This window comes from Idiotropiscis lumnitzeri, chromosome 3, assembly GCF_059441095.1.
Source record: "Idiotropiscis lumnitzeri isolate Australia: NSW breed Sydney's pygmy pipehorse chromosome 3, RoL_Ilum_1.0, whole genome shotgun sequence".
Classification (NCBI taxonomy): domain Eukaryota; kingdom Metazoa; phylum Chordata; class Actinopteri; order Syngnathiformes; family Syngnathidae; genus Idiotropiscis; species Idiotropiscis lumnitzeri.
Window position 1 is genome coordinate 19,383,526 of NC_142393.1, and position 26,881 is coordinate 19,410,406.

General features: G+C 41.2%; 3 protein-coding genes across 4 annotated transcripts; 1 reads left to right on the forward strand and 2 right to left on the reverse strand.

The window, feature by feature from the left end:
* Positions 1-432: 432 nt before the first annotated feature.
* alas2 (5'-aminolevulinate synthase 2) lies at positions 433-6,958 on the forward strand. The gene is made up of 10 exons (XM_088290612.1): positions 433-559; positions 1,718-2,071; positions 2,149-2,235; positions 2,532-2,754; positions 2,918-3,102; positions 3,914-4,093; positions 4,330-4,494; positions 5,562-5,830; positions 5,975-6,137; positions 6,274-6,958. The coding sequence occupies exons 2-10, from the start codon at positions 1,741-1,743 to the stop codon at positions 6,435-6,437; spliced, it is 1,767 nt and encodes a 588-aa protein (XP_088146738.1). The 5' UTR covers positions 433-559; positions 1,718-1,740; the 3' UTR covers positions 6,438-6,958.
* Positions 6,959-7,781: 823 nt separating this feature from the next.
* On the reverse strand, positions 7,782-15,654 carry ttc34 (tetratricopeptide repeat domain 34). Its single transcript, XM_088290611.1, has 10 exons — positions 15,612-15,654; positions 15,276-15,516; positions 14,095-14,238; positions 12,163-13,878; positions 11,228-11,453; positions 10,834-11,026; positions 10,592-10,758; positions 9,427-9,700; positions 9,098-9,312; positions 7,782-8,716 (listed from the first exon to the last, which is right to left on the reverse strand). The coding sequence occupies exons 4-10, from the start codon at positions 13,830-13,832 to the stop codon at positions 8,171-8,173; spliced, it is 3,291 nt and encodes a 1,096-aa protein (XP_088146737.1). The 5' UTR covers positions 13,833-13,878; positions 14,095-14,238; positions 15,276-15,516; positions 15,612-15,654; the 3' UTR covers positions 7,782-8,170.
* Positions 15,655-16,208: 554 nt separating this feature from the next.
* LOC148340247 (tumor necrosis factor receptor superfamily member 1A) lies at positions 16,209-26,417 on the reverse strand. 2 transcript variants are annotated; one of them, XM_088290886.1, is made up of 10 exons: positions 26,271-26,417; positions 25,296-25,392; positions 25,091-25,219; positions 24,848-24,976; positions 24,695-24,743; positions 23,708-23,850; positions 23,446-23,592; positions 21,484-21,521; positions 20,542-20,647; positions 16,209-18,805 (listed from the first exon to the last, which is right to left on the reverse strand). In XM_088290886.1, the coding sequence occupies exons 1-10, from the start codon at positions 26,310-26,312 to the stop codon at positions 18,471-18,473; spliced, it is 1,215 nt and encodes a 404-aa protein (XP_088147012.1). In that variant the 5' UTR covers positions 26,313-26,417; the 3' UTR covers positions 16,209-18,470. The 2 variants fall into 2 exon arrangements, with proteins under 2 accessions (XP_088147012.1, XP_088147010.1); XM_088290884.1 differs by having other exon boundaries at positions 23,446-23,595.
* Between the last annotated feature and the right edge of the window lie 464 nt (positions 26,418-26,881).

A 26,881-nucleotide genomic window follows, 5' to 3' on the forward strand; every position in this document is an offset into this window, starting at 1 on the left:
TTTCAATCAAGGCGCCCTCTGCTGATCACCCCGCGCACACACACGCACGCGTTCCCAATTATTTTATAAAAACTAAAGTTTATCAATTTGAACTTGACAATACATTATATATATATATATATATATATATATATATATATACACATATATATATATACATGTATACATTTACAACATATTGCAAAAATATTTATCATTTATTTTTTCGTGAAGTGGCAGTGACAGTGTTCTACATGCAAAAATTCTTTGAAATGTCTCTGTGCCTATTTTTGGTTAAATTGCAAGCGATGAGACACAATTTAAATTTATAAACATTATAATGTATGTGTTGAATGCCACAGTGTATGTGTATTGCTGCTTGATACACTTTAACTGCCTGTGAGTGAGGGATGTGTTGTTTCTGTTGTATTTCATCATCTGTACAGCCCACCCCCCACCCAGTGAAAATGTGTTTGGGTGGGTGCAGAGGTAATTGCTGAATGCACCAATATATGTGTGGACTCTTTTGACCATCTGCCTACTTGCTCTTTTGAAGTTCGTCCTCAGTGCAGGTCAACAGGTGAGTGTTGAAAAATTGCAAAATATTTTATGGTCATCATCAAGATGGTCATATTAAAGCTCATGTTATTTTCTGTGTAATGGCATAAAAAAAGAAAAATTCTGGTGGCCTTCATAGTTTTTTGTCTTATGTTTTACCTCGTTACTGTTTTATGTATATATTGACTGTCAGTGACACAAGTGGCTAAAGGAGGGCAGAAAAGTAAAATTTCGTGATGGTGACATATGCAGAACCATTTTTGAGTACTGAAGAAAAACTATAGCAGGAATGTTAAAATGGGAAGACTCAATGATTGATTTCTTCAGATTTGATTTGGTAGCAGATGTGTATAAAAATGCGAATAATGAAAAAGTTATCTACTACTGTTGATGTTCTTTTGTGAAGCGTATGATTTTTTTCAAGGAACATTTTAAGAAGAAGTAATTGTTACCTGTACTATTTTCACACAATCAGGGGCTAAATACTTACCCTTGATACACAGTGCACTAAAATTGGCATCAATACAAACTAATTTCGACCCACTTTGCTGAAAAGGCATTTCTTTGACATCCCACTGTCAAGATTGACATCTCACCACAAGAAAAAAAGCCCAAGGTCCTATACCTTATCTTTTGACCGCAGGCCAGGACAAGGATGTCTGAACACACTGCAGAACTAATAAAAGAGCTGTATTAACGCTACTGCTGAACATATTATCGATTATCTATTAATTTCTTTTCATAGAGGGTTTTCTGAGCTGTGTATAATATTTTGCTATGCTGAATTAGCTACATGAAGGGGCACTTTTTTAGTAACAGCTCGCCATATGATGCAGTGTAATTCTACACCCACAATAGTAAACACATCTTTGGGGTTAATAAATATGGAATTATGGATTGAAAGCAGTGGCCTTGGCGGATTATTTGATCCACGCCTGATGACGTCTGTCACTCAGCCCCGGCGGGGCTGCAGTGAGAAGATAAGCCCCACCCTGAAGGAGGCCCCTTCAGCTCTCAAAACGTCATAAGTATTGGCATCAATAATGTTGATAGCAAAGTTTCACTTCGTTCTCAGCTTTTCAACAGCAATTGTCTGCAAAAAAAGGAATGATCTTAATATTGCAGAAACTGAGTTCACCTTAAGCAATGAAATAAAATGTTGTCCTTTACTTTCACTCAGAGCAAAAAACAGCTGGCTCAAAAATGGCTGCCTTCCTTCACCACTGCCCCTTCTTCAAGTCTGCCACAAAACCAGCTTTGAGGAGATCAAGCCCTTTGCTGTCTCTGGCCAATCAGTGTCCCATCATTGCACGTCAGATCAGCGTCTGCATGTCAACCGCCTTGGACGCCAAGGTGAGCGCCTCCCCTGCCAGTCACGACGGTCTCCAGCTTCCCACGCTGCAGCAAAGGAGGACGTTTGCTCAAACAGCTCCTCAGGTGGCGGAGCCGGCGGTGTCGAAGGCTTGCCCTTTCGTCACCTCTCGAATTGGGATGGTCCAAGCCAGCCCTGAAGTGCAAGAGGATGTCCGAGAAGGCAGGAAGCAGCAAAAACATCAGCATACATTTAAAAAATAATTTGACATATCATAAACCTGCATGCTGCTTTGACAGGTATGATGATTTCTCTGTTGAAGGACTTAAAAGAGTCCATTTTCCCCAAATCACCTCAAGACAGTCACCTCCTCAAAGACAACATGGGTGCGTATGCTGACATCCTTACAATAGAGGTGTCCTGTTAGTTAGGCTACTGGTTGAATGCTATTTACAACCATTAAACCCAATTCAGAGGTACAAGTTAAGGCGCAAATCAAGGGATTCATCTTGACTTTTACTGTTATTGTCTACTTGCATTGGGGCCAGGTGGGGGCAGTGACCTTTCAGATTCAGGAGATGGCACTGTGTTGGCACCAACCTTGTAAAACAAAAAAAAATTGTTTGGCCTTGGCAGAGGTCTGCGCCATTCTAACTCACTGCAACCGATCTTTCCTATGCAGTTGGGCCCAGCTATGATTATGACTACTTCTTCTCTGAGAAGATCGCTGAGAAGAAGAAGGACCACACTTACAGAGTCTTTAAGACGGTAAACCGGAGTGCCGACTCATTTCCTTTCGCTGAGGATTACTCTGTGTCCAACCGTGAGGGCTCCCAAGTGTCTGTGTGGTGCAGCAACGACTACCTGGGGATGAGTCGGCACCCTCGGGTACTCAGCGCAATCAGGTAAAATGAAGACCATCACGCAGTGGATGTAATCTGGAGTACAATCACATTCTGAGTTCTGTCTGTATTTCTTATTAATTGCAGTGTTCGGTGTCAAATTTTAACTGCTACAGCCCACTTTTGACCATTCATACTTGACATGTTATCTTACTTTGCTCATCAGTGAGGCTTTGTGCAAACACGGTGCAGGAGCAGGAGGCACCAGGAACATCTCAGGTACCAGTAACATCCATGCATCTCTGGAGAAGGAGCTGGCTCAGCTCCATCAGAAGGACGCCGCTCTGGTCTTCTCTTCCTGCTTTGTGGCAAATGACTCGACCCTCTTCACTTTGGCTAGAATGCTGCCAGGTACAGTCTAATCATCAATTTGACATCTCAAAACAAGAATGATGATGATTTTGGATTATGTCCCACACAAGGTGAAATATGATGGTGCCACAATAATTGATATCAATAGTTCCTTCTTCCTTGCCAGCAATTCATTAATTCCATCAATCCATTGTTGTTTGTATACCTGTGCTCCGTGAATGACTACTGTGAAGTCCATGGAGTATTGCGGCCCCTCACCCAAAGTCAGCAGGGATTGGCTCCAGCTAAATGGATGGATAGATCAGGCGTGTCCTGACTTTTTCCATCCAGGAATGCATACAGAAAAATCAAAGGATGCAAAGGCCACTTTGACATTGCATGACTTTATTAAAACGTACTAAAATCACTCGAGCAATTATACATTATAGGCAATTGAGCTACTTGTTTTAGTTATTTTTAACACCTGTTAAAGGTGATAACGTTAAAGTATAGTTTGGGATTTTTCATGATTTTGGGGTAGGCCACAGACCTGGCTGTATTCCACGAGAATAGAGCTTCCCCTGCAGATCTCCATATTCAGAACCAAAACAAGAGTAATTGGTGATGAAATGACAATTCATAGAGCAGTGTTTACATGAGGACCGTAAGAATTGATGTGATCTGTTCACAAATATGACCTTGACACCCCCATTCCTCACACACACTTTTTCAACACCCAAAAGGGTTGTCGAGGCAATGTCAAAAGTAATTTTTCATTATATACGAAGGGACACCAGAAAATGGATAGTGGGCCGCAAATAGCCCTTGGGCTGTAGTTTGGATACCACTCTGATAGCTGTGCCACTCACAGGTTGTGAGATCTACTCTGATGCCGGGAACCACGCCTCAATGATTCAAGGCATCAGGAACAGTGGATCCAAGCGCTTCCTCTTCCGCCACAACGACAGTCGACACCTGGAGGAGCTTCTGCAGCGTTCAGACCCAACGACGCCCAAAATAGTCGCATTTGAGACGGTGCATTCAATGGATGGTGAGACTTGCCAAATGGTCTATTCCAATTCAAACTGGAGACAGTCACTACTCCCACAACTCTTATCTTTGCCGGTTAAATCACTAAGTTCATAGGAAAATGGGATGGAAAGGTTTTGAGTCCTTAATTTCTATAGAATTCAATTCAATTCATTTGTAGCATCTCCATAAAAAGACTTAATTGTTCTTTAATTGGGCATTTTGTTTTGTTTTTTTTCCTCACCTGTGTGATTTCAGGCGGTATTTGCCCATTAGAGGAGCTGTGTGATGTTTCTCATCGTTACGGAGCCCTGACGTTTGTTGATGAGGTTCATGCCGTCGGCCTGTATGGAGCCCATGGAGCCGGCGTTGGGGAAAGGGATAATGTTATGGACAAGATTGATATTGTGTCTGGGACTTTAGGTAAGCGTCTCTAGTGGAGATCACTATTGAATTGTGTTCACTGGTCACACTCTCCTCTTGGCTTAAGTCACACTAACACCCACTGGGGCCTAACTGTCACCGTCAATGTGCCAAGTTAGCGATGATAACTCACACCAAAAGGCCTGAAGAGAAGGCGTTTGCAGCACAGGAATCGTAGGCTTATCAGCAGGGCGCGGGCGCTCATTCCGCTGTGGCTCTGCTGATAAAACAACATCAGAAGTTATGTAGTAAGCCTTTATGGTAAAGTCTTAGCTAAAAATGTACTGGCAAACCCACATTTGCACTTTGAACCAACACAGGATTGCAATGCTTAATTTCAAAGTGTTTTGAGTCATAACAGTATTAACATGTGGTACTAGTATACAATAGTACTAGATGCTACTCATTCCACAGTCAGATGGTTTTCAAACAACGTCAACATCAAACAAATCTTGTTTGAAAATAAACATTCTGTGCTATGCCATTTTAAAACAATGGTGGGCAAACATCTGCGTTTAAAGGCTGCGTTTCTTTTTTTAAAATGGACATATGGGGCGGTACAGATAATGGATGGATAATTATTAATTATGCAGCAAGTTCAAAGAATAAAATCAATTTTAAATTTGTGTGCAAAATAATTATTTTACTGTTGTTTTAAAAAATGACTTTACTTTTTTTCCCAGTTTATCATGTTTTAGGGATATTTTTATTTTTAAATTTGACCTATAAAACCTTGCACAATAGGAATTTTAAAACCCGTTAATGAGCCTAACCATTAATTTATAAATATGACTACATTTAATACTATATTACATATTATATAAGTCGGGAAAATAATAATAATAATAATTATTATTATTATTATTAATATTATGATAAAAACCTGTTGTGCTAGTATTGCAATGAGTGAAAATGTGTTTGTTTTCGTCAGTTTTGTCATGTTTGAATTTACAACAAATCACAAAACGATCCAAATGCAAGCACGATTCTCACACAACCTGGGGTTGCTTCAGTGAAATGTAAATACTTTGTCTTCTGACCTCCTAAAAACTTGACCGCCGTTCCAGGCAAGGCCTACGGCTGTGTGGGAGGCTACATCGCCAGCAGCGCCGCCCTGGTGGACACAGTGCGATCCTTCGCGGCCGGCTTCATCTTCACCACCGCCCTGCCACCAATGGTGCTGGCCGGAGCCCTGGAGTCCGTACGGGTCCTCAGGGGCTCCGAAGGGCAGTCTCTGCGGAGAGCCCACCAGAGGAACGTCAAACACATGAGGCAACTGCTCATGGATAAGGGCCTACCTGTTGTCCACTGTCCAAGCCACATCATCCCTATACAGGTACGGAAGCTTGCCAACAAAATAAAACCAGTGGTAACAGTACACTATGTAACCCTTCTGCATGCCTGGTGTCATTCTGGTTCAGTCAAGTTACGCAGTAATGGCTGTCCAATCCGTTTTGATCATCACTGACGCTTTCTGCAGGTGGGCAATGCAGAGCTGAACACCAAGGTGTGCGACATCCTGCTGGAAAGACACAACATCTACGTGCAGGCCATCAACTACCCCACAGTGCCTCGTGGCGAGGAGTTGCTGCGCCTGGCACCGTCCCCTCATCACCAGCCCGCCATGATGGAGTACTTTGTGGGTGAGTGACATGTGCCGGGAAATGGTACTTTGTTAACTTTCTGTTTGCTTTGTAAATAAATTGAGTAGACTTGACTTACTGCCAGGACTAACACAATGACACAAAACACACACTGACGCGAGTGTCACTTTCACAGAGAAACTGGTAGACGTGTGGCAGGAGGTGGGGCTCAAGCTCAGCAACCCCGCGGCCGTCTCCTGCACCTTCTGTGACCGCCCGTTGCATTTTGACCTCATGAGTGAATGGGAGAAGTCCTACTTTGGCAACATGGAGCCCCAATACATTACTGTGTCTGCATAGAGGACATGGAAATTCACTCGCAAATTAAGCAGCACTGAAAATTGATTTAAAACACATCTTGCTTTTTATGTACCAAGAAGAATGTTAACCTTTTCACATATCACCATTTATATGACTGCTTGCTGGTTGCCAATGTGGAATTGATGGGAATTGTGCCTCCTCTAATTTAAAAGCGTAAACCTTGCACACTGAACACTTTATTATTTAGATGTGTTTGGATTGAATTAACCAAAGTTGTGTGACTTCCATCTTATTGTGTGATTAAAGCAATCTATTTGGCTTCCACAGCTAGAAACAAATCAGTCTACATACTGAAATCAATGTCTGTTCATTCGTGAATTAATTAAAACTGCAGCAAATCTCGCCTAAAAGCTTTATTTGTTTTGATTACACTGTTGTTTCCTATTTTGTTGATTTGGGTTTTCAGATGATATTGAATGTTGTACGTAAAATAATAAAATGATTGCAAAAAAACTGAAATGATGAAAATAATATGAATAAAGTAACACCTAAACATCCAATTGCTGTTGAAATTGTGACAAAACTTTAATTATGGGTCAAAATACAAGCATTTCAAGCGCATTTGTGCACAGGCCAGAAATAGTTCAGTTTTAGTGCTTCATTTTCATGGGAACACATTTTATTATTGCAAATACTAATTTTAAACTTTTGTGCAACCAAACTTTAGAGAGGTACGAAATTCATTCCGTTTCCTTGCATCTCAGATTTTAATACAATAATCAGTGTTTCAAAGGAGTTGGGAGTCTTTATGTGATTGTCTTTAAGGCCAGAAATACCTTCTTCGTTTGATTTGTTTGAGAACAAAAGTTTGAAAGCGCTACAGTCTTGTTCCCTAACCCTCATGAAGTGCGAAAGTTCAATTCAAATTCATGTTACACTTTTGTTGTCCTTCAAATCATTTTCCATTGATCACATTGATTAGAGGATGACTACATTGTGCCTGTGTGACCAACACCAATTAAACAAATATAGATAATATACCATAACTAAATGCCATGGGGATTAGTTGTTTTTCAAATTTTCCAACCTAAATATTCATGACCTGTTCAATAGACATCAATGTAAAAAAATTCAATTGAATGAAATTCAACGTTTATTTTTTTTTGTTGCTAGCTGACGTACACTGCTTACACTCACGCATAAAACTGGAAACTGAAAGGTGCTAGTTTACAACAGCAAAGTGAAGCCAATTTGGCACTTCGTTTAGCACTTTTTACGACCACTGTAGCAACTAGCGTATTTTTCATAAAAGTGACTAGTGAGTTTAATTTCGACTAAGAAACAGAACACATGAGGGGAATCGTTTTCACATTTTGTTCCATACGGCAAAAAATGAGCCTGGTGGAAGGCGATTACTGAGGCATCGGCTCTGAACATAACGCAGTGCAGAGAAGCGACTTACCCACGTTAGAAACTTTTGAGTCGGGGTATGACCTTCGAAGCAACCAGTATTTTGCTGAGCCTCACCTGTACAACTACATGGAAAAAAAGATGCAGGGATGTCAGGTTGATGTGATGCATCACAATCATATTATTAGAACTTCTAATCTTTAAATTGGCCAAAAGCTCAGGTAGGGAGAAGTAATCAGAGAAGAATTCGCACTTTGAAAATGAGTAAAAATGCAGCATCATTTAAGACAAATTGTTTTGCCAACCTCGAAGCACTATCCTAAAAGATACTCTACTGGATCACCAATTGTTTTGTGGACTCACTAGTTGACATTACAGGGGCTAGCAACTTCTCGTTTGACCTTTGCCCTCATTCGGCGCAGTTCTGCATTGTTGCCGTCCACAACAAGGCCACACTCGATCAAGGCCCAAGCTTTGCTGAACTGCTGCTCGCCATAGTGCTGCAGTGCACCCCTCAAAAAGCACTCAGCAACACAAAGCCGCCCCAGACCTTCGTCCACACACTGGATGGTGCGCTCCCGATGAAGCTCAAGGGCCCTGCTGTAGTCCTCCAGAGCAGGTCCTTCTCTGGAACACAGCACCAAGCTGCGGCCGCGACGGCATAAGTCTTCGGCCCGGATTTGGGGATCGTCAGAGCAGTTGGCCTCAGAACAGCCGTGCTTCTGAATGACTCCATCGAGGTCTGCTATGGTCCGTTCGTGTAAGCCAAGTTGCGCGAGGCAGGCTGCCCGCTGGCGAAGATACTGGAGTCTGTGTTTGTCTGCTGCTTGTACCGCCACCGTCAGGAGCTGAAGGGCCTGATTCCAGCTTCCATCTGAAGACATGCTGCCGGCATCCCGTGCTGCTGCCTGCCATAGGAATAAGATACACGGACCAGACACAAGATCATGACAACTTTCAAGGAAAATCATGTTCAGCTTTGACTATATTACGGTTCTCACACTATGGCCCCGCTTATGCGGTACTTTAGCAGAGATTGTACATTGAGGGGCAAAAATACACTTCCACTGCCCCAACAAGGAACACCAGTTTAACCTTTTGACTAATAGAAGGAGGTTTTAATTTTAATTTGTATATTTGTCTATACCCTAATCTTGTTTCACATTGAGTACAATGACAATAAAGGGCATTCTGATTCAGATTCTGATTCTCAAGCATGGACGAGTGGACAGTACTATTGAGAATCCCAAAATTAATTTGCTGGTTCTGGATGAATAGAAATGTCGCACCTTTGCTACCTCTTTCCTCTGATTGGGTGGGATCAGAGCCAACAAGAGGTCCAGACATGAAGGTTCTTTCTCAGCGAGCTTGCAGAGTCTGCGAGCTGCACTGGAATATTTGCGCTGGCAAGCCTCCATTACACCTACTCTGGCTTGGGCCGCGGCATCTCTCGGCTCCTGGCTGAAAACCTGGCTCAGGTGGGAACCTGCCGTCTCCACTTCACCTGAAGCAGATGGACCACAACAGCAAGTGTATGAATAGCACTGCAAACTTAAACAGAGCATTTCAAGTGAAGTCAAACTGTGTATGCAATCAGTGAAGATTGGCCGAGTAACACCTTTGGCTAAAAGTATGTCAACACAAAGGAGATGCCATCTGGGGGTTGCACAGTCAATCCTTAGCAGAGCAGCACAGATCGTGGAAGCCTCCCTGAGCCGTTCCTCGTGGCAGGGGACAGCATTGGTGACCAGGATGTCTGACAGGCTGCTCCTGCAGAACTCATGCAGCCAATCACAGATCAGCTTGCGTGCCCTGTCCTTGAGTGACAGAAGGGCTTTGGTGACCTCATCAGTGTTTATCTGCAGTGCCGCCAGGATGTCATGAGTGCATTCCTGCAGTAGGAAGAAAGGGTGAATCTTAATTTTCTAGGATAGAATCAACATTTTTAGGGGGCAAAAGTATATGTAAAATACAGGGGTTATTTTTGAAGCCTCTAAGTTCCATCTTAGAAAAACATGGAATTTCTTTCCACTGCTATGCAGATGAAAGTCAGATCTTTGAACCGTTGAGCAAAAAAGACACCTTAAGACCACTTCTGTCATGTCTCAAGGAATTCAAAGCCTGGATGTCATTGAAATTCTTAAATTTCAATGAAAAGAAGACAGACGTTATGGTCTTCGGTCCCAGTGGCCCTTCTACGTTCAACTTTGTTGACCTGGGCCCCCTCACGTCTTATATAAACCCAACAGTCTCAAATGTGGGTTCCAAATTGGCCAGAAATTTTAAATTGGACCAGAAAATCAGTGCTGCTGTTAGATTGAAGGTCCTTTCATCTTCAGCAGCTAGCAAAGGTAAAGCCCTATCTTTCTTAGCTGCATTTAGAAATAATAATGCATGCCTTTTCAGCCGACCCACGTGGGCCCAGTCCGTAGCTCATTGGCAAGAGCTTAGACATTACATGCATGTTTGGACTTCCTGAATTTATGTCGCCTCCAGCGTCTTGTCAGTGGTGAGTTTATGTGTGTCAATGTATGCTTCAAATTATGGTAGAAAACTGAATTTGCACCATCGTTGCACGACTGAAACTGTAATGGTGTGGTGTCCTGTTTGTAGATTAAACTGCGGTGGAAATGAAGGAATGAGTGTAGAAATGTACAGTGTGTGTATGGGTGTGTGTGTGTGTGTGTGTGTTGCACAGTCGTGTGACTCTGTGCGCTGAGAGGGTGAGATTTATGGTGGAAGAAGTGTTTCCCATTGTCCATATAGTGATGTCTGAGTTGTACCTTTTGCTGGTTGAGCAGGAGATATGTGAAGCCTCTTCCACAGAGTGCTTGAACATGTTTGGGGTGCTCTTTGAGAATGGCACTGAAATCAAAGATGGCTGTCTTTCTTTGGCCGAGCAGAGCATAGCATCTTCCTCTCTCCAGTAAGGAGTCTGCCGCCTCACCACCTGGGAATGATTAAATTACTTGGTTCCTGCTCAGACCTACCAGCATAACAAGAATGCCTTTTTTGTTGTTTTTACCACCGACGATGATGGCGAGGGAGAGGTAGGCCACAGCCTCCCTGATGGCACTCTCGTCTGTCGTGCACTCCAAGATGTGTTTGGCAGCAGAGTGGCAACGCACCTGCAGCAGCGCCCTGTCCTTCTGCTTTGCCACCGCCAACAAGGGGCGCAAGCAACTGGTGTCCCCACATTGAATGAGCTTCTTCAGCAGCTGCAAATAAAATGGAAATAACAATGAAATGTAAGCATTGTAGACATGACGCACCACAGAACAACCCAGACTTTCATGACAACGAACAGGCCCTAAGAGCATTGAGCTTTGTTTGAACTGCAGCAACATGTTATACCAATAACTCCATGTTGGCAACAAATTACAAAGAGGAAAATGTTGACATGTTTCAAGCTTTTCTACCTGATTGGTGTCATAAAGAAAGCCCCTGTGCAGCTGCAGCAGTGCCAGTCGGACCAGGACGGGTGCCCGAGGACTGGAAGGCCCAATGGAAAGCAGCAGCAAGCGATAGGCCTCCTCCACTCGTCCCAGCAGGTACAAGGTGTCTGCTGCTAAGATCTGAGGGCCATCTGCGCCTGGTTGGAGCTCCATGAGCAGCACAGCCAAAGAGTGAACACCAGCAGGAGATCTGAGGTCAGAGAGGGAGGGCGGTCCACAATGTAAAGCCATTTGAAGCTGGTTATTAATGGTATCGAATAATCCAAAAGCTTTAAAAAAAAAAAAAAAATGTGATGACATTTACAGTGGTGTGAAATAAATATAAAGTAACTATTTTGTTACTGTACATTTGTCTAGCTAAATAACAAATAATTAACCCACAGTAAACTCAACATGCTGTTGTTGCCTCACTGGTAGCTGGTGACACCAGCAAAACCAGTTGATCACCAGCTATCACCAGCTGGCAAGGCACCGGCAACATGCTGGCTCTGTTGGGAAACTGTGACTCAAGTTCATAGAGCAGTTTGGCCAGTGACCAAAGGTTTGACTGTTAGAATTCTGGCTGTAGTGTTTTGCTTTTGCTGCTGGTCTTGCTGGTACGGAAACACACACACACCACACACACACATAAAATAAATGAATAAAAAAAAAAAATAATAAAATAAAATTAAAAAAAATATGGTCTGGTCTATGCTGTTTTTTTTTACCAAGAAAATTTTGTTTTCGTAAAGTGTTATCAAACATATAGGCCAATATAACTAACAATGTATTGAAGTGCCTCTGAGAGTCTATAACTTTTTACTTTAGTACAGGGTGTGAGTACTGTTCCCCTCTGTGGACATTCATCATTACCCTGTTTAGAGAATGTAGCTTTTGAATGTACGTGAGCTCCATAATACCCTGCTCTGTGCTCGTCTGGCTTTGATGTAGCGTGAAGCTGACCCTCTTGGTGGGGTTGCTGCAAGTTTTCGCATGGGGCCAAATGACGCCCTGCGGCCCGCTCCAGCATGACGCGGCCTTGCTCCTGAAGAACAGTCAAGAGCAGACCCCGGAGGTTCCACGGCACCAAACAGCGAACGGTCAGCGCCGTTTCCTGCGGGTGTAACCTGCTGGCTGTCACATAGTCGAGTGCTGTGAGATAGTTGAAGCCACCAGTCATGCGCAGCAGCCCCCTGCCACAGAGTGCCCGCACACAGCTGGGTGGGTGCGGGGCGTTGTGTTCGATAACAGCCTGAAAGTCCTCTAGAGCCCCCTTGTGGTCATCTGTGAGAAGTCGAGCATAGCCACAGAGAACTTGCACAGTGTTCTGGTAGCTGTGCTGACCTTTGGCAGCAGCCAGCTGGCTACAGATGGAGAGGGCCTCCTTTTGCTCCCCTCTGAGAAGAAGACATTCAGCCAGTCGCACTCGCAGCTCTCGTCCTCCACCGTCAGGGTCCAAATGGCATAGTGTTCGTAACTGAGTTATCGCAGGGTCCAGCAGTTCCACTCCCTCCGGGGACCTTAGGTCTGCTCGGACGAGGACCACCTCCCGGAAAGCAGACAGACCCTTTTCAGCCTGCTGACGAAGAAGGTTGCGAGCATTCTCTCCTGTACCAAGATCAGTGAAGAGCTTTTGGAAGTGTAGTCGGGCGCAAGCGGGATGTATGTCAAATGCTTGGCCCAGATCCACACAGGCCTCGGCAACCCGGCCTCCCGCCGAGAGGAAGGCGGCCGCTCGGCCGGTTAAGATCCTCGCTCGCCTCTCAGGTGTATCATGCTCCCTCTGCAAGATAACTGAATACACATCTGCACTGTTGCTGAAGCGGCCTGTGAAAAACAAATGTGAGGCCTGGAGCTCCTGCACATGGCTGTCGCCTGGTGAAAGCTCCAACAAGAACTCCAGCAGTGGAGAAGCAGCCTCAGTATTCAACTGTTCACTATCGTTTTGGGTCCCTTCACTTTTGCTATCCAGCATCATCAAAGGATGCCAGTGATGCATTTGCTCTGTGAAGACCTTCACAATTTGAGGTATTTGAGCAGCTTGCCGGCTCTTTACCAGTGTGATGGTTTCACATTTGTTCCTCTTGTAGGAGTTGAGGTAAAGCTTGAGACCCCTTGCTTGGAGGGGCTTAAGCAACAAGCAGGCCAAGGCGCGGGTTATCTCCAGCGCCACAAAACAAATATCATCTGGATTTGGCTTTTGTTTCCCCTCAAGCAGAGCAGTGCAGCGATCATAAATCTCCTCACAGCCTTGCCCGCCACTCTGAAGGAGGGACTCCATTTTGAAAATGGTGGCTGACAGATTATTTGGGCACAGCGTGGACAGAAAGACAGCGACCAAACCTTTACTGAGACTTTCAGGAGCCTGGGTCTCCTGGTGATGGTCGAGCCAACTTTCGAGAATTGAGATGACTCCCTGGAGGTGGGCCAACTCCATTTTGCGCATGTGGGACACGGTTGTTGCTGCGTGAGTGGTGAAAGCTGACATGTAGAGGGAGGTAGCCCGCACCAGCTCGCCGGCCTCTATAAATTTATCTGCGTCCTCACACAGAACTGAAACCTTAATGCCAGGTCTCACCAGGGTAGTCATGATTACTGATTATCTTCTTTCAGTAGCACACCGGCACATAAGTCACCTGTCAACACAAAAGATAAGGTTTAAATGTCAGAAGTCTTACGGCTTGTTATAGAAGGATACATGTCACCAAAACAACAATAGTTCATTACATCTTTGGAACCTTGTGAAATACTGCAGCTACATGCACTACGAGTCAGCACATTTACACTACTAATATATTCAAAATGTGAAAACATAATCATGAAAGGTGTCGTAAAAATGCTCAAATACGCACCAATAGTAAACCACATGAACAGCCTGACATAGCCTTTCCATTAAGAGCCATATCAGCCGGGTCCAAGTTGGGAAAGATAAAGGTAACAACATTTAGGTAACTTATGGTGCGCAAAATGGATGAACTCCGCTCGGGGAGCGATGTCTGGCAAGAAGAGAAAAGTTCAAATTAGATGATCATATTCTGTATGTGTTTTGTATTTTATCACATGATGTGCTCATATCAATTCTTATGAGACCAGATTGGGATCTGTTCCACCTTAAAACATTTTGAAGATGGAAACAATTACTATTATTATTTTTTTATTATTCAACTCAGATTCATGAGTTGCGCCAATGAAAGTGAGTTGCAGGTAACATCTTTGTGTCAGGAATATATTGTTTGTTTCTTCATAATTTTCACCAGTTTAATTGTGAAAATAATTAGGGCTTGCAGTTCAGTGCGGCAGAAATTAATTATAAAAATAAACAGCCGTCTTCAAAAAATAAAAGAAGTATTACAATACTATTTTTTAAATTAAGAATGAAAAAGTAAAAAACAAATACAGAGAAAATGTTTAACAATGCAAGATATCAAAGGCAATTCTCACACTAATACTATTGAAACTGAGTTGTTTCTTCTTAAAATGACCTGCTGACCATATATTGACCAACAGCTTGATTATATTTAATTTCATAAATAAGGAGAACTTTCCATTTTTCCTCTGTGTCAGTCTGAACATCCCTCAAAGAAGGATTACGGTATAGTTCTCCAAGTACACCATAATCACCAACATTAAAATGCAGCAAGATAACAAACACACTCACACACACGTATATATATATATATATATATATATATTACATGACATAAATACAAAGTTAGAGCACATAAATGCTTAATAACAAGCTTATTTAAAAGTTTTAAAATTTAAAAATAAAAAATGAAAAGTAAAAAACGTACTGATAGAAATAAAAGTTCAAATACACAGTATATAGTTACAGCTTCATTGTAATTTTTACATGTAGCTATTTCATATTTTAAATGTTGTAATTTGTATGTTTTTAATTCAGTGATTCATTCTCGTACCACAAGTGACATTCGTTTGGTCATACTCGTACCACACTTTTAACAACCAATGGACCAAGGGATGTGTAATTCCCCTGGTATCGTTCGTGGGAATTTTTGTACAATACACCTACCTGTATTTCTCCCCCATGCAACATTAGTTTTCCATGGCCGACCAGAACTTGCAGAAAAACAGACTTATTCAATGCCTTCTAAACAACACAAAAGCCGAACAAATACGGCCGGTGTGAGTTCATGTCTTGCACCATCCAGTCCGCCAGGGGAAAACACGACGTGGGCCCCATTTGCGGTAATTCAATAGCGCTCCGCTCTGCGTTGCCAGGGCAACTCAACATAGCCGTTGAGAAACAAAATCTTAGCACAAAGACAAACAAAGACATTCAAAATACAATCAAACACCCTTGTGAACCCTCTATATGTGTTTCCCGCCTCTTCGTTTTGCAACTTACCAGAGCTGTGGTGCTCGTGCTGGTCTGTGCAGGTTGCCATGGTGACTGTACACGACAACGTTTCCCGATAATTTATGATTTTACAGCACCCTTGTGGCACTCTGGGTGTATACATCTCAAACAAACTGGTAAAATTTTGATTAAAACACGAAACGTCATTTGCACACAATCAGAATAAATTAGAATGGCTTTAACTGAAATCAAATTTAAATGTAATGCTATAATTAGACTTATGGAGTGTGAGGCGGATTTGTGCAACCAGTTGTCCATAATGCCGCTGGATGTACCAATAAATACCCATTTTTTTCAGCTAAATGTGTACGTTCACAAAAACTTTTGGTATCAATAAATGATGAGAAAATGGAAATTACACCTACACACATACACACGCACACACGTACACACTCGCACACGCACACGAATGCAAGTCACACTACAACCACAAATCATTCTCAGTTTATTGGAAAGCCCAAAACCTTTCCCGTCAGTGGCCGTGCAGACGCACAACAATCTCACAATGCGATACACATATACCACAAAAGGAACCCATCAGTTTCGGTGGCATGTTGTTTCCGTGAAAAAGAAAGTAGTGCAAGAATCAGAAGCGGTGATTGTGACAGCTGAGCTGTTGACCTACAGAGGTAAAAACATTTTTTTTTATTGTCAATTAAATACATTACTCATTCGCTTTTGATTTTGTGGAGGTGATCACACGAGCTCACGTTTGATGTCAATAAATCCAAATTATTGCGCAGAACGCTTTTATACTTCCACAGGTGGAAGTGTACGAAGGGCATGCACAAGAGTAGAAATGTGCATTTGCGTTTGCTGTGACGTAGACCCTGAAACAGGGGGGGGGAGCCGAGCTCGAAAAAGGGGCGTGCCAATTTGTCGGAAATCTCGTCACAAAAAAAAAAAACTTAAATCACGAGAGAGACTTTTAGGGGGGAGCATTTTAGTCGTGATATCATTATTTCATTTTTACATGCAAACTTATTATAGAAGTGCCAATGTTAACGTCAATGAAACGTTCCTTTAAATGGAGGACTCGGTTCACACCACGTTGCCAATACGCTCCCATATATGCGATCTATGTGATCCATAAAGGTTTTTCAACTTACTCTGCTGCTAATATAGTGAATGTGGACTAACCATGTTGCTTTAATGTGAATGTGCACAGTTTATTTATTTATTTATTTACAGCCATCCATCCATTTTCCTAATCTGCTTATCCTACCGAGGATCGCTTTAGCCTGCTCGAGCCTATCCCAGCTGTCTTTGGGCAGTTGGCGGGGTACACCGTGAATTGGTTGCTAGCAATACAATAAAATGTAATTGATATAACACATTTCACAACAGCTCTAACAAAGAACTCGACCTACAGTATAACACAAAATAACAATAATACAACAACAAAGACAGTGAAAGCAGGAAATTAACTCATCTGCCATTGACGGGTATAGACGCCAAAAGTACATTAATTTTACCTGGGCTGGCAGTGAAATAGTTAAAACAAAAAATAATGATTCTAACATATATACAGCAAACACCAGAAAACAGCAAAACAGTGTCAGTCTCATTTTGGCTCGAAGGCCAAAGAATAAAATAAATAAATAAATAAATCGTCAAATCAATCAATCAAATCACATATACATTACACGTACAGTTTTACTTTAAAAAGTTACTCGGCAGCTCATTGAAGAAATCTAAAAATAATAATTTGTGCACTTTAAAAAGCATAATTCATATATACCAAATTAGTTTTACGTTTTTGGCATATTGTTCGACAGTTGTATTTTACAAGGAAATAATTTTATTCATGGATCAAAGAAAGCTATTGAACAGTATTTGAATCGAAATATACATCCATCCATCAATTATCTGAGCTCCTCATCCTCACAAGGGTCTCGGGCATGCTGGAGCTGTCTTAAGGCAGTAGGTGGGGTACACCCTAAATTGGTTGACAGCCAATCACAGGGCACAAAAAGAAAAATAAACATCCACACTCACAATCATACCTAGGGACAATTCAGTGTTCCATTAGCCTACAATGCATGTTTTTGGAATGTGGGAGGAATCGGGAGTCCTCTGAGAAAACCCTCGCAGGCACGGGAAGCACACAGGAAGGTCCCGGGCTGGAATTTACCTCTGCATTGTGAGGCGGACATGCGACCCATCGTCAGTGAATAGTTCAAAATTCAGTGAATAGTCAATTGCCAATCTGTATCCATTTGAGTGCATGAACAAAATTGTCCTTCATATTGTTGAGGATTACATGATCAGACTTCTAAACACATTTTTAGCACATTTGTTCTATAAAACAAGTGTTTCAAACAAGGTTAAAATAAATAAATAAATAAATAAAAAAGACGGAATAATATTTGATGCAGGTGGCACAGTGGATGATAGTTAGCAGATGGCATCAGAGTTTGGAGGTGCAGGGTTCAATTCCGGCTCCGGCCTTCCTGTGTGGAGTTGGCTTGTTCTCCCTGTGCCTGCGTGGGTTTCCCCCGGCAACCCTAGTTTCATCCCACGTTCCAAAAACATGCTTGGCAGGTTGATTGAACACTCTAAATTGCCGCTAGGTGTGAGTGTGAGCACGGATGGTTGTTTGTCTTTGTGTGCCCTGCGATTGGCTGGCAACCGGTCAAGTGTGTAACCCGCTCCAGCACGCCCGTGACCCCTGTCAGGAAAAGCGGTTCAGATAAAGGATGGATGGATGGATATTTGATGAAAAAATAGAAGTAGAATAAACTTTTGATATTGTAATTTCAGGTCACGGTGCACATTGTCATATCATCATGCATACAAGTCTTGAGCAAATGCAGTCTTTCCTATTGTATTACCCGACTTGAAGTCTCAGCAAATTGTGAATTCAGCCTTTGGCCGAGCCCTCCGCTGAAGTCTCTCCAGCCTCTCCTGCAGCATCTGAGCACAGCCTGACAAATCCATGTCATGCAAGGCAGTGAAAATGTCTTCTAGGTTGGCCGAAGAGCGCTTGCTCCACAGACACAGCATCTGGTACTGCTTCTCCAGCAGGCCAAAGCCGGCTTCCAGCTCTATGCGTTCCAGCTGGTGGTCTGCCACTGAGAGCATTCTCAAGAACTCCTTCCACCGACGCAGCGGGACCTCGTTAATGATAGTGTACAGGACGATGGGTGGCCAGTGCCTTCTCGGTTCCTTTTGTTCTTCAACTTGGCAGAAGACAAGCAACGGTAAATGGATAAAATGCACATGTTGGGAAAGTTCAGCTCTAACCTTCAGTATGTAGTGGTTTGACACTTAGAGTCAGTACAGCCGAAAAAATCAAATGGCCAAAAACAACATTGGTGTTTAAAAAAAGCTCACAAGAGTCCAGGTGTGTATTAATTTTTTTTTTGGGGTGGACGGTCAGAATTCTTTTTTAGTTGTGTGTGTTTTTAGTGATTTATCAATAAAAGTAGCAACAACAATGTTGGAAACCTCTAGCTGTTTTGCGTAAAGGGATGGGTGATTTTAATTTAAGTTCTTTGCACAGATTCCATAGTCAAAACATAACCTTGCTGACATGTAGTGCTGGCACTGAAAATAGTTGCGAACCGAATGAGGACAGTCAGTGTTGCCAAGTATAGGGTGTGACAGATTAATTGGCATGATGATTTAATCGACCTATATTAGCGCGTTTAAAATCAGCAAGAATCAGTTGATTTTGGCAGTTTTTTTCTCACACTAATACATTAGATTAGAACATTCTAATATTATCCAATCCATAAACAAAATCAGCATAAAATCACCTTATCGTTGCAGATTTTTAAGTTAAATAAATACTGAAGGACAACGTATTGTAAAACAGTCAAATGTATTGCCTGTAATTTATATTTTTATTGTTGTACAGCAAGTGCTAAGTAGTCCCAAAAAAATAAGTTATTACATAGAGACAATATAAATTTTTAAAATCGGTCTATTACCAAAATACCAAATATTGGGACTTTTACGACATGTCTTGCAATTATTTTACCAAAAGTGACAAGCAAATGCAATTACCAATATGAAACAGGCAACATAAGTAGCACAATGGTTTGGAGCTGGAAAGGAGCAGAGTAGATGGTAATCCTATAATCAATCGCATGGAACCTTACCAACAACATATCCGTGTATGTTGCAAAAGCAGGGATCTATTGACATATTGGAAACTTTTGACCAAAGTATTAATACATTTGTGCGTAATAGCTGGAAAATATCCACCCCCTCAAGGATGTAGGGCAATCAAGCCTATCCCAGTTTTCTTTTAGTGAAAGACAGACTAAACCCTGAACTGGCCGCCAGTCACAGGGCATCTTTCACACTTGCATTCGCATTGTCACGCTGAGTACAAACTAAATCAATGTGGCCTGCCAGGCGAGTGAACCACACCATCAATGACTGCCTAAAAATACATCTAGCATCTATACTAACTGTCCTAAACCAAATCACATCACTATCAAACTTGAAAGCAGGTAAGTCCTGACATGTCACTATCATAGCATGTGTCTTCCCAGGCTTAGTCAATGGTTGGCATTTAAGGTCATTTGTTCCAGTTTCCTTTAAACAACTAGATACCGACTGTCATCCTACTTGTGGTGAACCCTCACCGCATATGCAGGTTTGATGATGTTGATAGCAAAAGTAAGTACTTAAAAAAAAAAGTAATCATAATTTCCTGGCTCTTGCTTTCAAAACTTGGTCCTTCTCTCGATATAGCACTTACCCTTGCCCTTACCCTTGTGATTGTTTCTGTTTACTTGAGCACCAGACACATAAGAAGTTGAACAAATAAAAAAAAAATGCACACAAAAACACAAATGCAATCTCCTTGGTAAAATCAAATAGCTGATGCTGTAACAATATACGTTATAAAACTTCCACAAAAGCTTCTAAATGCTGCATGTGGCGTTTAATGCACAGCTCTTACCTCCGTGATGGTCTGTCAGTAAAACCCCTCTGTGGTTGAAAGGTGCTGGTATTTCTGAAGACTGACAGGATCTCAACATGGGGCTTTCCTCACACACATTATCTGCCTTGATGAACAGTGAAAACAAATGAAAGGAATTACCAAAACAATACCTTAAAATCTACGCGTCACTTGATTGAGTAAACAAATGAAAACATACAGTAAGTTTATAAAGAAATCAAACGGAATATTATGGAGAGAAAGGTCTAGGTGGATTTTTTTAGAGCCCTACTACTACCCTAATACTGTGCAAGTGATTTGTTTACAACATAAAGACTGGAAATGTGACTGCTGATGGGTGGGATAGCAAAATGACAATGAGGGGAGTGCTTTAAAGAGAAGCACAATGAGTAGAAGAGGTGTTTGATAGAAGAAATGTTTTGATGAAACAAGATTATTATCATTGGCTATTTATATACATTTCTGAGGACACCTGGACTGCGTATGAAAATTTAAAGGGGAAGTCAAGTAAAAGAAATGTCTTTACAATAATATGTAGTATGTGGCCCCGCAAGTCAAAACACCGTACTCTGATTAATATTGTTATTAATATTGTGCATATGGAATATGAATCGAGCTGCAAAATCCACCTGTTTTTATCCATCTCAGTGGGTGGCCATTTTGCCACTTGCTGTTGAAAATTAGATAAAATGGATCTTTAGTTTTGAGACAACCGGTTACTTACAAAGTAATTGAACACTTAATGATTTGGAAGGCAACGCAGATTGCCAACCATTTGTCAACAAATATTAATAAAAAAAGCTATTAATTATCCATATTGTGCTGACTAAAATAGTCATTTTTTAATTTATTTTGTTGATGTTTAATCATAATAATTATAAATCAGACCTCTCTTAACAAGTATCTCAACAGGACACAAGATGCTTGATAGCACAAACGTACCAGTGTGGTTTGGTGTCTTCCTGGGTGACAGCGAGCATCTGAAGAGAACAAATTCAATATTATCTGTAAGCGTCCTGACAAAACAGGAAAACAAGCCAAGCACATTAGTTTTATGTCAACACTACTTCTGTACAGGCTTGCTATCCCAGCTGACTTTGGGTGAAAAGCTGACTACATCATCATCAGCCAGTCGCAGGGCACCCACAGACACCGTCACTGAGCGGGAAAATATCACACGCTGCCTGCACACAAGCCAGGAGAGTGTACCACCACGCCAGGGGTGGGCAATCTTTTTGATTGGTGGGCCACTATGAGTTCTAAAATTTGACAGAGGGGCCAGACCAGGAGCAGATGGATGGAGTGTTTTGGTAACCCCACCTCATCAGAGAAAAAATTGTACATTTAATTTTAAATGAAAATGAACAAAAGCATGACTACAAAATATCTGTCTTTGTCACACCCACCAGAGTATGTAGGAAAGAGAACATTAAGAAGATTTATTCATTTCATTTTTTTTTCAAGTTTGGCGGGCCAGATTAAAACGTTTAACGGACCGCATGTGGCTCACGGGCCGTAGTTTGCCCACGCCTGCACTACGCCATCAGTGACTATACAAGCAGCTTTGGCTAATCTTATTCAAGTAAAAATGTCTTGAGTCCATTCCTTAAACACATTGACCTGCGGTTTTCCAGTTTTTCATAATGGCCTAGTAGCTGCCATTTCATATTTAGATTATTCGTCTTAATTGGAGATAAAGAGCTTTGACCTCAACCTCATAAAACATTTGCGAAGAAATTGAACAGCGATCTATGAATGTGTCAGAAAAGGTTCAGAACTGGTGTCAAGTTTTTTCCCTCTATGTAATTCCACTGGAATTTAACTTTCCCTTCTCTGCCACACTTTCATGAACTCCCTGATCCACCACAGCTCTGTTATTTTCAAAATGGATCACCCTTGATCCTGCCCTTGAGATTGGGAAGGGAAAAAGGCAAGTGAGCAGAACTGCCGGATGCTCAGGGTATGTGAGCAGGTGTCTCACCACTTCTCACGCATGAACACAGCAAATGGAGCAAGATCTCTTTGTAGGCATGCTGTTTCATCGTCTAGCCCACATTGAAGGGAAAAAAAAGCATAGTTTGGGTTTGAATATATTTCTTGAAAGCAGCACCTTTTCTGACATACCTCAGAAAAAGTGCAAGTGTGTCAATTTCTTTTCCAATACTTGGGTACATCCATGTTGCGTCCAATAAAAATGTAATAAGATCAGGAATTCAACAATGAGGAGGACACGATGAAAAATAATGACATAATGCATTACAAAAAAAAAAAAAAATGCAAGAGTTCAAACGGAAAAAACAATTTCCACAGAGTGGGTGCTGTGTCTAACCCCAGTCTGCACAACGACAACTAGGCCATCATGTGCAATTTCCGGCATGTGTGGACTAAGAAAACATTTTACGGTGTAATATCGGACACGCCACGCAAGTGACATTAAAAACAAAACAAAAACAAAAAAATCTTTAACGAGCCAAAGGTGGGAGCTGATCTGCCCGAGTGACGATCGGAGTTTACTCTTGAAACCTTTGCCATCCCCGCCGTCCCTTGTCCTCCAAAATGCGAGCAGAGTCAACTAGCACTTGTAAATTCGCTGCACTTCCTGAAACACTCGTTCTCCAAAGTATGTTTTGTTCCTAAAACAACCATCGGGCGCTACATTTTTCACATCCACAGTAGAATATTATTCGGTAGACTTACGATATGGCTTCATTCTTTCAGGATTAACTCAAGATGCATTACAGTTAGCGAAGCGGTATATCACATGTGCAGCCGAGTCCAATGTTAACATACATGACAGTTATCAGTGATGTGTTCAATGTCTCTTACAAAACTGTATGAGTCATCTTTGCAAAATCAAAACAAAGCAATACAACACCGGATTTAAGTAGAATTGAACTCGCTTACCATCAAATACCTCCGAAGTGTTCTCAGGGTTCTTGCTGACTCTACGGTGGAGAGAAGAGCGCAAGTAGAAGCCATAGCAGATGCAGAGGCCCAGAAGCCAAAGGAGCCCCACAACCAGAATAAAGACTCCCCACTGACCGGAATCTTCTGCTGTGAATGCCACAACCACACTCTTAAGTGTTACTGAAATATTTTAACGTTATTTGTGTAAAGTGCATGTTGCAGTTTGTTTTATAATGCCAGGTGTGTTTGCGCAACATACCGGGAAGTCGACTTAGATTTGGTGATGTTGTTTTCAAATCGGGGCGTCCTGCCGATATTGTTAATGTGGTTACTAAGGCAGTAGTGGTATTAATTGGAGTTGCACATTTTCTCTTGCATTCTGCATCTCTCAAACACTGTTCCCTGAAAAACAACATAAACACAGGAAAAATTTGTGATTGACTCTTAGAGCTCTATTTTCGTAGACAACATAAAATGCATTATTATTGTTATCATCTTTAATATTTTTAAACGACTATGGGTGTATGTGTGTGGTGGTGGGTGGGGGATTCGAATTTCGTGCATCTATTAAAATACCAAAAGAAAGAAAACTACAACCATGCACACAGTTAGACTGCGCTTTTCGCAACACTTGCGTGGGTACGAAAAAAGGGCCCTTTATGTGAGAGCGCCTTCTCCATGTTTCTTGCAAGAGTTTTGCATTTGTATTGCTTCAATAAATAGCTGAAAGTGGCGAGTCTTGCTCACCTCTATTCCTTTACTTCACTCAAGCGGTGGCGTATCTTAAGCTTGCTTGTAATTTGAATTTTAGATTGCAACACATAGAAAAAAAAACTCATAAATGAGACTCAATCAATAAAAGGAGCAGAATGAAAACTTATAAAGGTATGACTGTATTGGATTGACAATGTTTTATCAAGCTTTATACACACTGTTTTATATCAAAGCGGTAAATTGCAGTGCTATTGAAGGTCACAGCAGACCATCAAATAAATCGCCACTTTGCACTGCAGTTGAGTAATGGAAACACTTTCAGCCACTGTTTGAGGAAATATGGTATAGCAAACCATAAGTTAAACAAACTAACTGTAAACAGCTCTCAGGATCATGAAGTGCGCCGGCCAGCAAAATCATAACCATGCTATCTTTGTAAAGGCAAAATTTATCATACTGCTCTTGAGATGAATTTCATTTATGATCATGCATGCTTTTCCCAATGAGTATCCGACAGATACTGTTTACTCACTTGAAGCATGCCTCACATTTATGTTGATCATAAAGACTCTTCTCAGAACCTACAAAAAATAAATAAACAAACAAAAATATGTTTTTAAATATGGAAAAAAATGTTTTGGAAGAAATAATTTGAATAAAGTGAATCTCGGTACCACATTGTTACCTTGACAAGCTTCACACAGGCAAGGAAGGCAATCGAGGCGTTCTTGGGTACCTGCATTGTAGTATCCCTCCTTACACTCACATACAATGTCACTGTTAAAGAAGCATGGCTGTATTTGCACTTCATTAACTGAGGACAAATCAGAGACGCGTTCAGTTAATTGCTTCTTTCTCATGCTTTAGATTTTTGAATTTGCATTTCAATATCTGGAATAGAAAATATTGTAAGACAAATGGTACTTACAACCACACATGTTTCGGCACCTCAGGCATTTGTCTCGACTATTGGATATTGCGGTGAATGTGCCACTTTCACATTTTTTACATCGATATTTTGAAGAGGGATCATCACACTTTCCATCTTTATGAAAACCTGGAGGAAGAAGAGACACTCACAATAAATCCAATCAAACAAATAATAAAAAAAATAAACAAATTGATGAACTTGCCAGGTGGACACACTTCATAACACTTTGAAATGGAATGTTGCAGCAGTTTCATGTTAAAGAGTCCTTGAATGGAAGGCAAGGTCATTATTAGGAAAACCTGCAAGACATGACAGTATATTGGGAAGATACGTAAGAATACATGAAACAACAACAACAAAAATTAAATGATAAAATACTACAACACATTTCAACACAGCTGACTTGTTATTTTGTATCCAAATAGCATCATGGGTAAATATAAGCCAATGATGGACATAATAGTTGATAACACTGGGGAACATCTTGGAAAAAAAAACAGTTGAATGAGATTTTAATGTTGATTAAAGCTAAAATTGGCATGCTGAATCCAAAATTGCAGTCTATTGCATATTTATACATTTCCAAATTAAATTAACAAATACAAAAGGCAATAAATAAAAAGCTTCACACATTATACTTTTTATTAACCAATAGTTCATTCTCCACTTGAATAAAAATATATATATGTTTTAATGGCATTGCACTGATATAAAAAAACAACTCCTCTTAACCAAATTAGCACATGTAGCACACTCTTGTGCTTACAATACTTGTCAAATTAAAATAGTATTTAAAAAGTAAAAAAAGTATAGCATGCAAAACACAATAGAGCTATGGACATTGGCGCTACATATCTCACAATAGCATGTGCCAAATACGAGCAACATCTTTGAGGAAATGCTCTGACGAGTGTGTAGGGTGTTGTGTGCACCAGAACGCCACAACAAGAAGGGGCAAAAGAAGGGGCGAGCATTTTACAGGCCAAAAGAAGAAGCAACTTAAAATTAATTTACTTCAGAGAGTATCATTTTCATATTTATTAATGAACGTAATGATTCTTCCTCCCACCTCCAATTTTACCCGGCAACAGTCAAATAAGGGTAGTAACAGCACTTATTTTTTTCCCCAATTAAGCACTGGACACAGCATGCAAAAAGTCAGACTTTAAACACTTACCAAGTCCATGTTGGAAGAGCAGACCTTGAGGCAAGAAAACATCCACTTGTAATGAGTTGTAGCTTGTCATCTGACTGGTTTACCACACAGCAAGGCATCATCATCATCATCAGGAGAGGACACCGCTATCAAGATGAGACTTTCAAATCATCTGCCATAATTTTCTGTGAAAGCCCGATCAAATGAGGAATGAGAGAAATTCTTGCGAAATATCGTGCGTCTACCGTTTGGTGTGGTTTATATAGTCTTCACAGAAGTGCTGCAAGAAACAGGAAATGCAATGACATCACATTACACCTCTGCACTAACGGAGGCTCCTGCGTGTTGTTGGCGTCACAAGTTCCACTTCATGATTGTTCCAAAAATCTCCAGTCATGCAAATAAGTCATCACGTGGTGTCTTGAGATACAAGTTAAATTTGTTCCAGGACAGCACTCATTACAAACAGTAATTAAATAATTAAATAGAATGTTTTTCTTCAGATCAATGGAAATTGTGCTGCTCCTTCAATTTTGTCCAAATCGGGCATCTGGAGGCAGTGCAATTCATACATTAAAAAACACAAATAAGGGATACAGTCACAATTAATAATAATAATAATAATAATAATA